The sequence below is a fragment of the Scylla paramamosain genome, chromosome 23 (assembly GCF_035594125.1).
Source record: "Scylla paramamosain isolate STU-SP2022 chromosome 23, ASM3559412v1, whole genome shotgun sequence".
NCBI lineage: Eukaryota > Metazoa > Arthropoda > Malacostraca > Decapoda > Portunidae > Scylla > Scylla paramamosain.
This window is the reverse complement of record NC_087173.1, coordinates 11,837,986-11,850,308: the sequence shown is the minus strand read 5'-3', so window position 1 is coordinate 11,850,308 and position 12,323 is coordinate 11,837,986. Positions and strand designations below refer to the sequence as shown.

Here is a 12,323-nt window from a genome sequence, read left to right as displayed (position 1 = left end):
CTTTAGCATCAATAATACTGGAGGATGAAAACTTAAACTTACCTCCAGGTTTCCAAGCCAAAGGATGGCAGCCAGGGTACCATAGATCCCATCACATATCTCCTGTGGCACATGGAGAACATTGAAGGCGAGGCGCAGGCTGTCAAAGCGGCGGGCGTCATCTATGCCGTCGATAACAATGCAGCCAGACTGGTTCAGGTAAGTGTAGGTGTTGGCAGGCTTGAGGTGGAACTGCTCTGCCAGCTCCTTATTGTTCTGAAAAGCATCCACAGTGAGCATGGTGAGAATGTCAGCTGCATCTTGTGTACACTTGATCCTCTGACTGGTGAACACAATATGATGCCAGCTATTTGAGTATCCCTACATGATTTTAATAAACAGAAATAAAATCACATGCAGTGTTTTCAACAACTCAATCACTTTTTTGCTTTCAATGGTGTCTATCAAAATTAATCAGTATAAATGACAATGCCCAGTGTACAACTCTGGGTAACTCCAAACATGCTATGGGATGAGGCCTGTGGAAGAGTGCTGCTTGTAATGACACTTCTTGAATCCCAAAGGGCATTCATACAAAAAGCCATATAGTTGTCTAGTTTTGAATGTGCTAGAAAGAGATAGACAGACACACATATTCTTTTGTTTCATCAGCATGAGTGTTTGCAGAACAACATTTTACCAAGCTCTGGGACAGGCCACACCATTCAAATGGTGTACAAGCTTAGGATGAAATGGAGGTTGTGAATCCTTGGTCTGGGCATCCTAGATCCAGATTCCTTCCTAATTTATAAGTTTTAGAGGGGTGACTTAATTCATAATGTACATACATTTGCATGCCAACATGACACAAAAGTAGAAAAGAAATACTATGAATACCATTTCTATACAATGTTATCAGAATAGGACATGAATATGTCTATCCAGTATGTATTCTAGTATCGAGAGAGAGAGAGAGAGAGAGAGAGAGAGAGAGAGAGAGAGAGAGAGAGAGAGAGAGAGAGAGAGAGAGAGAGAGAGAGAGAGAGAGAGAGAGAGAGAGAGAGAGAGAGAGAGAGAGAGAGAGAGAGAGAGAGAGAGAGAGAGAGAGAGAGATATCCACAAGACTCTCTGTACTGAACATTCTAGATTGGAATTCCCATCTGTAGTAATAGTAGTAGTAGTAGTAGTCACCAAACTATTTCCTGCATCTCAACACTTCAATCTGACATACACAATGAGTGAACTAATGCTCTCATTGAAATAAACCTTTTCATAAGCTTCCGTCATCATCATTACCACCACCACCACCACCATCACTAACATTACCACCACCACTACCCCTACCACCACCAACCCCGCCACTACCCCCATTACCACTACTACCACCATCAATAACACTATCACTGCCACCACCACCACCACCACTACTCTATAATAGAGCCACTTTTATAGCTACATGGAAACACAATTAAGCACAAAGTGGCTACCGCAATATCAATTAAGTTAGATAAATTTCCACACCATGCAGTGTTAGGAAATTGTTCTCTGCTTTGTTCTAATGGGATGAAGGACCTCTGTACCTGACCGATCCTAAGCCATATCTTTCTCACACACTGTCCACCTCCTCCTTCTTTATCCTAATACTCCTGTGTGCTTCTTCCTCCTTCTATTTCTTTCATAACTTTCTTCCAAACTTCTTTTTCTCACCAAAATTTTAACTCAGCTTCCTACCAAACTCTTCAACTATTCTCTTTTATTTTCTCTTATTAGTTCCTTCACTTTCCTATTGCAAGACTTGTACTCAAAGTTTTTCTCCTCTCTTTGATTTCTTCTAGTATATTTCTTTTTCTTTTTTTCTCCTTTTTCCAACATTTTTTCATATGATCTCCTCTTCTCTTTTACAGCTTTCTTGATATCAGCCTTCCACTATGTGCTTTCCTCTCTCCTACTCCTGACAGTCTATAACCTGAGACTTCTGCTGCTATTGTAGTCACCAAACCTTTCAACACATCAAGCACTTGATACCTCCACAAATATTGCTCCAGCTTCTCAATCTTACATATATCCCCTCACATTCCTCTCTATATTCCTTCCTGTCCATCTTCTCACTAGCCAACACTGAATTCACCTTCCATATCCATATCACTATTCCTACCAGCTATCTTCTATTTCCATCTTGACTAGAACAGTAGAGTTCTGACCGACCAAATATCCTCTTCCCATGGCATCCAACACATCATTCCTTTATCTTTCAGCCACTGCTGCATAATCCATCAGGCTCTTCTGCTCCCTGCTCTCATGCCTCCTTCTCCATGCATATTTGAGGACTGTTTTATGAAGGAAGATGTTTACCAGGAATGGTCCCTTTTCCACACATATGTCCACCAAGTGCTCCTCATTCTCATTTACTCTACCTACACCTCACTTCCCTGCTACATCAGCTACCTCTCTGCTTCCAACCTTCCAATTCATGTCTCCAACTGTGACTATTCTTTTCCTCTCCCAATTTTCCTCAGACACTCAGGTATTCTTTGCTATTATTACTAAACCTACACCCCCTGCTACTATGTATTTCTATTTTTACATGTACTAATAGTAATAGCAGTAGTTTTACTTTTTTCATTACTAAAGAACATAAGAGCAATAATACTGTAATAATGATGGGATTTCAGAATTTAAGTGTAATAGCTTCCATTAGAATTAATGGAAATAGGTGTGTGTGTGTGTGTGTGTGTGTGTGTGTGTGTGTGTGTGTGTGTGTGTGTGTGTGTGTGTGTGTGTGTGTGTGTGTGTGTGTGGGCAAAGCAGTTAAGTTAATGTGCCTGCATCTGTTTCAGCTTTATGAGTATGTACGCATATGCATGACAGTAACTGCTTTTATTGTGTTCAGAGTCCACCCTTGTGGAAACTGCTGCCAGGCTATTCACTCCACCCATCTCAGCCCTCCTCCACTCCACCCATCTCAGCCCTCCATCTCAACCCCACCGACCTCTACACCTCCTGTACCTTTGCTCTCACAGGCACCTTTTCCACTACCCCCTATTCCTCTCATCACCATCACCCATATCCACCCAGTCTACCATTTCTTCCAGTACTGTTCCACTCATGCACACCAACCCATACCCCTATTTCTTTCATTATTTCTTCTCTTCAGCCATCCCACACCAAACCACACATCCATTCTTGCCACCACTTCTTCCTGCCATCTCTCCCAGTACCTGAGCAGCAGCCACCAGCTGATAGAAGACATGGTAGTTCCTCTCCTCAGGGCCCTGGAAGGTGATGCGGGACTGCTCCAGGAGGTAGTCTTGCATCACACAACCCTTGATGTGCCACGATGGGTCAAAGCAAACCTGCATGAACTTCCCAAATCGACTTGAGTTGTCATTGCGGACTGTCTTGGCGTTACCTGGGATAATAAATGGAAGTTAGAAATATGTTTATAAAGGAGTATATAAGTAGTAAAAATTGAATACATATGAGCAAATAAGCACACAAATAAATATAGATCCCTCACCTATAAGACACAGAATAAGTAGATAAGTAACAAACAGATAAATAAATAAATAACTTACTTAACTATAAAAAAAATAATGAGCAGGTAAATAAAACTAAAAGTCAAATATAAAATAAATAGATCTATATGTATAACATATATGAATACATGAAATTTTCTTTATTAGTAGTGGAGTCACTCATTTAATTTTTAATACTGTGATCTCTCACATAAATTTTTGGTTTTAGTATTTACTGGCATTCTTATATTTTTATTCTCACCCTTGTAATTAGACATGAATAAATTATGTTTCGTTAGGTACACACATTTCAACACAGTTTTGTTTGAACTAATTTGAATTGATGTCAGTGGAAGTCTGGGAGTTTTTTTGAAATTTTATTTTGTGTCTTTAATATGAAGAAATCTTATTTCTGGTGAGTTCGTGGCTTACTGATCTGTCTTAATGAGGTGTTTGAAGTTAATAACGAGGGGATAAATATGGCTGCCTTTGATGACAACACACACACACAGAGAGAGAGAGAGAGAGAGAGAGAGAGAGAGAGAGAGAGAGAGAGAGAGAGAGAGAGAGAGAGAGAGAGAGAGAGAGAGAGAGAGAATTTACATAATAGTCAATGAATGAATGAAGATCAAGATGATAAAAAAGAAAGGTACAAAAATAAAAGAAAACTATACAAGAAAGAACACACACAAAAAAAAAAGCCACAATGAGTAATATGACAATTATTACTGGGAAATATTACTCATTCTCATCCCTACTCTGTCCAACCATTCTAATGCAAGAGTTACCCAATATCTTCATAGTTTCATCTATTACTAGTCAACTCTGGAAAGCTTCATCTATTTCTGCTTTCTCTCCTACCCACAGCTTGAATGAACCATATCGCGAGCAGGAGAGGAGCAGCACAAAGACACCTCCGGATGTGAGCTATCTAATCTTTTTTTACTTTTTGACCTTTGGGAGCTGCATATTTTTTTTTTTTTTGTCCCTGATATGTATAATAATAATAATAATAATAATAATAATAATAATAATAATAATAATAATAATACCACCACCACCAACAGTATACTACATATTCATCTCTCTCTCTCTCTCTCACCGAAGGCCTCAAGGATGGTGTTGGCCTCGATGATCTGCTGCTCGACCCAGGTGGACACGCCGGTCGTCACGGAGCACAGGTACTGCAGGATGAACTTGGTGGTTTCGGTTTTGCCGGCGCCTGACTCCCCCGAGATGACGCACGACTGGTTCTTGTCCAAGCGTTGCAGCGCCACGAAGGACGACTCCGAGATGGCGAACACGTGCGGCTCCTCCTCCAGCAGCTTCTTGCCCTGGTACCTCATGATGGCCTCCTGTAGTGTGGGATGCGAAGGTTAGGGTATGAGTATGAAAGTTTGGAGTTTTGCTTCGAGGTGTACGAAGGGTTAGGTTTGAAGCTTTAGGGTTTTGCTTTGTGGTGTACGAAGGGTTAAGGTTTAAAGCTTTATTAGGGTTTTGCTTTATACTGTAAAATTTATTTACTCAAAATTATTTTTTGGTTTTGATTAAAAAAAAAATCTTAACATAATTATTATTAATTTTTTTTAGGTTTAAATTTATTCTTTCTTTCTTTAGTTATTATTGCTTTGTTAAGCTGAGAGAGAGAGAGAGAGAGAGAGAGAGAGAGAGAGAGAGAGAGAGAGAGAGAGAGAGAGAGAGAGAGAGAGAGAGAGAGAGAGAGAGAGAGAGAACTAAGTAAAGAAAAAAGTATCCTTGACTCTTCAAGGCTTGCAGAGAATAAATAAAGTATAAATAAATAAATAAAAATAAATAAACAAATAAATACAAGAATGAATAAGGGAAAGAAAGGTTAGCGTGTATCATTTCCAATCAGTCGAACAGGAAAAGAAAACAGGAAGCAAAGTTGCAAGCCTTTAGGGAAGACTGGGAGAGGAAAGTTAAATTAAGGAGTTCGAAAGGAGGACAGGGAAGTAAAAATATAGAGTCTGAAAGGTTCCTGGAAAAAAAAAGGAGCTCTTGAATAATGAGAATGACATAAGTTACGTATCAAGAGAGAGAGAGAGAGAGAGAGAGAGAGAGAGAGAGAGAGAGAGAGAGAGAGAGAGAGAGAGAGAGAGAGAGAGAGAGAGAGAGAGAGAGAGAGAGAGAGAGACTGGAAATTCTGGGATGAAATATGTGAAAGAAACGAGGAAAACGAAGAAGAAAGGATAAATATTTACTAATGCTGATGAGGATGAGTAACAACGCGGTATAAAATAAGAAAAGAAGGAACATATAACAAGAGTTAATGATTCAAAGATGATGAGAATAATAATGGCTGATAACACACAATGAAATGAAAAATAAAGAGAGAGGGAGAAACAATAGATACCAATGACGAAACGGAAAAAGAAAAAAAAAGAAGAAATTAAAGAAAATATCAAAACGATGAGAAAGGAAACGAATAATAAAAATTAGATAAAGTACATAGAATGAATGAGATAAAACTGAGAAGCCCCCTTGAAATTAAGACGAAAATACTTGAGATAAAACAGAATAAAGAATGCACTAAAAAAGCGAAAGAAAAGAAGAAAAAAAGCAGTGACTTAAAACAATCCCTTAAAACTCGACAGGAGGAAATGGGGAAAAAATACAAACTACTCCTACACGAAAAACTGGAAAGAGGTGCTTGAATATGATATACTAAATCAATAAACAGCGGTGAGAAAAAAAAAAAAAAAAATGTGGCGGTGATGGCGTGGTGCCTGAGTGTAGTAAAGAAAATAAAGACAATTATTAAAGAGATGTGGCGAATAAAACGATGGAGAGAGAGAGAGAGAGAGAGAGAGAGAGAGAGAGAGAGAGAGAGAGAGAGAGAGAGAGAGAGAGAGAGAGAGAGAGAGAGAGAGAGTAGAAAAAATGAGTGGACAATGAAGAGATGTAGAAAGACTATGGTGTGCTGAGAAAAGGAGAGAAGAGGACAGAAGAAGAGAAGAGAAGAGAAGAGAAGAAGAAGAAGAAGAAGAAGAAGAAGAAGAGGAGAAGGAGGAGGAGGAGGAGGAGCCATAAAAAATCACGTGATACTTACAGGACCATACATCTCGAGCTCCTTGTATGGGTTGACTGCTATGAGGATGCTGCCCGTGTAGGTCTGGGTCTGGGCTAAGGAAAGTACACATTGCCATCACCTGTGTGTGTGTGTGTGTGTGTGTGTGTGTGTGTGTGTGTGTGTGTGTGTGTGTGTTATCATGTGCACAACAACAATGGAAAATAAGCGTGCATGATCGTTTTAGTAATGTGTGTGTGTGTGTGTGTTCGTGGCGACCCTCTCTGCGCCAGGGTAATCGACCTCTAACCACACTCTCTCTCTCTCTCTCTCTCTCTCTCTCTCTCTCTCTCTCTCTCTCTCTCTCTCTCTCTCAAGCGCGCGCACACCTGAATACTTCATTAACACACCTTTCCGCTTCGTAATTTCCCTTCCGTGTGAAATAAACTAAGGAAACTAAACGCCTGCATTCCCTCTTCCTTCATTTCCTTCATTCTAACGTTACTCTCATTTCTTTCCTTCCCCCTTAATTTTCTTCTTCCTCTTTCTCCTTTCATAATTTCCTTCTCCCTCATTCTAACACGACTCCCATTTTTTCCCTTCTCCCTTAATATTCTTCTTCCTCCTCCTCCTCCTTCCTTCTTTCTCATTCTATCGCCACTCCCTTTTTTCTTCCTTCATTTTTAACACTTGTTTCCTCCCCCCCCTCTCTCTCTCTCTCTCTCTCTCTCTCTCTCTCTCTCTCTCTCTCTCATCTCCGGTCACTGTCCTGGAAGCTGGGAAGGGGAGGACGGAGCTGGAGGGAGGGAGGGAGGGAGGGAGGGAGGGAAAGAGAGTGAAAGGAAGGGAAAAGGAGAGACTGGGTGGGGACTGGGAGTGGCTGGGAGAGGGGAATTATTGGGGGGATGAATTATTGGGTGGAGGAGAGAGAGGGAAAGAGGGAGAGTGGGGGGAGAGGGATCTGGAATGAGCTTGTAGGGAGGGAACGGAGGGAGGGAAGGGAGGGAAAGGGGAGACGAGAATGGAGAGAGGAATGGATGGAGAGGTTTTGGGAGTGGCAGAGAGAGAGAGAGAGAGAGAGAGAGAGAGAGAGAGAGAGAGAGAGAGAGAGAGAGAGAGAGAGAGAGAGAGAGAGAGAGGACGGGAGGGTAAGATGAAGGGGATGAATGAAAGAGAGGAGGAATAATGAAGGGAAGAGAAATGGAGAGAAAGGAAGGGTAAAAAGAGGGGTGTGAGGGAAGATTGAGAGGAAACCGTGGTGCGAAACAAGAGAGGGGAGGGAAAGATGGCGGAGAGAAAGAGGGGAAAAGTAAGAAGAGGGGAAACTGGGATGGATGACGAGAAGGGAAGAAAAGGGAATGTTTGAAGGCTTGCAAGTTAGGTTAGGTTAGGTTAGGTTAGGTTAGGGTAAGTTACTCGTAGGTTAGGTTAGGTTAGGTTAGGTTAGGGTAAGTTACTCGTAGGTGTGGTTAGGTTTGTGGGATTCAGGGAGAAGTGTTACCAGTGAGGGACGTGTTTGGGAGGTGGTGTTAGGGTTGTGGGGTTCAGGGGGAGTTTTAAGGGTAAGGGTGTGTCTGGAAAGTAATGTTAGTGGCGGCGGAGGGAGAGAGAAAACGGAATGGTGCCAGCGGGGGCGAGAGATGGAGAGGCAGGCAACTCATTCACCCGTCCTCTCTGTATCAATGTCAGGACGGGAGCAGGAGAAGGGAGTGTCCGCCTGGCGTCGCCATTAATGAGAGAGAGAGAGAGAGAGAGAGAGAGAGAGAGAGAGAGAGAGAGAGAGAGAGAGAGAGAGAGAGAGAGAGAGAGAGAGAGAGAGAGAGAGAGAGAGAGAGAGAGAGAGAGAGAGAGAGAGAGAGAGAGAGAGAGAGAGAGAGAGAGAGAGAGAGAGAGAGAGAGAGAGAGAGAGAGAGAGAGAGAGAGAGGTGCAGACAGGTAGCGAGGGCCAAGTGGTTACTTTATGTAAATCTATTTTATTGGAACTGTCGTAACTTTATGACCTCACCACTGCATACCAGCTCCGCTCCTCCACCTCCTCCACCTCGCAGGCCTCCACGTCAACCTTTTCATCCCAAAACTCAAACTTTCTCCGCCTCCACTTCTCCATCTCCAAGCACAACTTTGTCCACGCCCCTACTTCAGGTAAATTAGGAAGAAGGAATGAGGCGTGACTGCCCCTTGGGAATAAACGAGTCAGGTTTGAGGGAAGTTCATCCGTCCTCCTTCCCTCCCCCACCCACCTCCTTCACTAAGGATGCACTACCTGACCAAAGAGTAAGTTTTTCTCCCGCTAAGATGTGATGAGAATAATAAATGCAATTAAAAATAGCAACATTGCATACTGTTGTCATCGTAAGTATGAGAGAGAGAGAGAGAGAGAGAGAGAGAGAGAGAGAGAGAGAGAGAGAGAGAGAGAGAGAGAGAGAGAGAGAGAGAGAGAGAGAGAGAGAGCACAGATGGGTTGCCAGGAACGTGCTGAGGTGGGTCAGTATCAGCCAGCGGGGCAGCTCTAGGTCAGCTATGTTAGGCTAGGTTAGGTTAGTCCCCACACGAATAGGTCACCTCTCTCTCCCCACGCCGCTGGGAGGCAGAGGCAGTGCGCTCACCTTCTCTGATACAGCTATTACTGATGCCAGTAACAACAACACCAACAACAACAACAACAATATAGACATAAACAACATCCTTTACCAGCGTCGAGTAATTAAAATTTTTTTCCTTTCCCGGTGAAGGCCACGCCAGGGCACTGATTCTAACTCACCACCACTGCTATATTTACATTTATTTAAAAATGCAAGTCAACACATCTTTTTTTTTATTTCATCTTCAATCAACGGAGTATAACAAAAACTGCACCATATTATTGAATTCTTTGGATCTCGATATTTGAAATGACTACATTAATATCCTTACATCTCTCTCTCTCTCTCTCTCTCTGAACATCCATCACGCAGCATTTATCTCTCATTAATCAGAAGCACAAAACACCAGCCTCACCCTCACCACTACCACCACCACCGCCACTACACAAGCACGTAGTTTCATTCACTGACAACACTATCACCATCACTTAAAAAAAAAAAAAAGTTTTCTGTCACTCAAGCAAAGAAGTCACTGGTTATGTAACCATCAGGGACACAAACCTATTAATTAATTGTGTCGATTATTACTACTAGTTCGCACGCTTATAGCGATATATAATTTTTCTTTTTATCATTGTTATTGTATTATCTGGTATTCAGTATTGTTAACTGTTTGCATATTTTCCACATAATAATGAGTCTATGCTTGTGGGAGAAATACAGCAATAATTACTGTTGCCATTCATCTCGGGGCAGACCTTGACCACTACACTGGACACTCATGACTTTGTCCCTCTGAATTCTCTGCCTCCTAATGCATTAATCCAGCCATTCATGGAGAGTGCAGCTACAGACTTACACAATGTACTATTTGCCTCAGCGTGCAGGTATGTAAATAAAAAAGCTACTGACAGGACTGTAGCTTTGTACTGAAATGCCAACAACACGCTTTATAATATGCCTCCCCCCCCTCTCTCTCTTGATGCAGTCCTTGAGAGTGTCCGGTAGATTTTTTGGCCTTATGAAAATTTTCATTCTCTCTCTCTCTCTCTCTCTCTCTCTCTCTCTCTCTCTCTCTCTCTCTCTCTCTCTCTTGCATAACCGTTTAATCACACAGGCTCTTACAGCACTTCCCGTAATGTTAACAGATAAACAGATAGATAGTAGTACTGGTGTGGCGTAGTAGTAGTAGTAGTAGTAGTAGTAGTAGTAGTAGCACGTTATAATTAAATTTCTAAACTTTCAATCAATATTTTTCCAGTGCATTCCCAGTGCATATTTATTTACTTTTTATGTAATCGAGTAATTCTGAATATATTTGTATCCCATGTGTGTGTGTGTGTGTGTGTGTGTGTGTGTGTGTGTGTGTGTGTGTGTGTGTGTGTGTGTGTGTGTGTGTGTGTGTGCGTGTGTGTTTACCTAGTTGTGGTTCACGGGAGGGGAGTATCTCATAGTTTCCCGTCTCTATATCTATCCAGTTTGGTCTTAAAAGCATGGACAGTCACGGCATTAACAACGTCTTCACTGATTTCATTCCATTTGTTCACACTTCTGTGAGGAAAACTATATTTCTTGATGTCTCTTCTACAGTTAACTTTCTTCAGCTTCTTACTGTGTCCCCTTGTACTCTGTGTGTCTAAATTTGTAAAACATTTTTGTCCACATTTTCCACACCATTTATCATTCTATAGATGTTTATTAAATCTCCTCTCTCTCGCTCCTGTTTTCAAGGATAGGAATTTCCAACATTTTTAATCTCTCTTCGTAGGTCGACTTGCTCAACTTCGGAACCATCTTAGTGACTGCTTTTTGTACTCTTTCTAATTTTACAATATTCCTCTTTGTATGAGGAGACCACACCACTGCAACATATTCCATTCTTGGTTTAATCATGTAAATCAACATTTTTATTTATTTTTTTTATCATTCCTTCATCCAAATATGAGAATGCCATTTTTAATCCTTTTAACAAATTCATCGTCTTCAGTAATTTTATCAATGTGTTTGTCCGGAGTCAATTTTTCAGTAGCTGTTACTCCCAAATCCACTTTTTTTTTTTTGGTGTGTGTGTGTGTGTGTGTGTGTGTGTGTGTGTGTGTGTGTGTGTGTGTGTGTGTGTGTGTGTGTGTGTGTGTGAGTGTGTGTGTGTAGTTAATTTAGCTCCGGGCCTACGAGAGCCTACTTCATCAGCCTCCTCTCTCGGGTGCATCTCTCGGGTATGTTTAATTTCGGGATAAACTGCCGCGTCAGGACTCAGGAATTTATGAATATGAGGTGTGATCAGGGAGGATTTGGCCTGATGGAGGAGGAGGAGGAGGAGGAGGAGGAGGAGGAGGAGGAGGAGGAATGTAAGGCCAGAAGGGAAGATGAAAAGGAAAGGGAAGAAGATAAGGAAGAATAATGAGAGAGAAAAGGGAAGGGAGTTATGGGTTGAAACAAAGAAGGAGAAGGAAGACAGAAAGAAAAGGAGGAGGAAGAGGAGAAAGCGGATGACGAGATGGAGAAGAAGAACAGGAGGGAGAAGAGAAAGAGGAGGTAAGGGAAAAGAAATAGGAGAGGAATGGAAAGCGGAGAAGGAAAGGAAAACAAATTACGAGGAGGAACAGGGAGGGAAGGAGAGAAAAGAGATGAGGAGGAAAATAAAGAGAAAGGGAAGAGGAGAAAATTAAAAGTTTTACATACAGGCTTCATACATCATTAGCTCATAAGCTTTTCAGTATCAGCAAAACGTCGACTTGTTTGTGTGCCTTTTTTGTGAAGAACGTCGACTTTTTAATTAACTACCCTATATAAAAATGATAGTAATTAAAGGAAACTACGTAATCTAAATGAACTTTAAACACTTAATGGGAACTATACTTCTAATGTTTATGTGGGAAAGTAGAGTTAATTAATAGGCCATGGATGTTGTACCGCAAAGTTCATAATATTGATGTGTCCATTGCTGATGTCCGTAGAGGTGGTGGTGAAGTGTCATCATTATTATTACTATTACTATTATTATTATCATCATCACGACTATCATTATCATTATTTTTGGATACCCATATTCAACGATAAAAATGCATATATATATATTTTTTCTATTCTTCTTCTTTATTTCCATCATTAGTCTCTCTATTGTTCTCTTCTATCCTCGCCATGATTTCACTATCTTTTCACCATCATTTCCTGTTTTGTAATCACTGTTATCCTCACTAAAAATTCTCTTATTTCTCT

The 12,323-nt window shown here is 41.2% G+C and overlaps 1 protein-coding gene across 18 annotated transcripts in view; it reads right to left on the bottom strand.

The window, feature by feature from the left end:
• Positions 1–12,323, bottom strand: part of LOC135112198 (unconventional myosin-X-like) — a 118,528-nt gene that overhangs the window by 45,593 nt on the left and 60,612 nt on the right. For all 18 annotated transcript variants that reach the window (XM_064026332.1, XM_064026337.1, XM_064026334.1 and 15 more), the window contains exons 3-6: positions 6,565–6,627; positions 4,597–4,849; positions 3,198–3,388; positions 43–255 (exon numbers count right to left, since the gene is read on the bottom strand). In XM_064026332.1, coding sequence (XP_063882402.1) covers positions 43–255; positions 3,198–3,388; positions 4,597–4,849; positions 6,565–6,627 — 720 coding nt within the window. The remainder of the gene's footprint in view (positions 1–42; positions 256–3,197; positions 3,389–4,596; positions 4,850–6,564; positions 6,628–12,323) is intronic.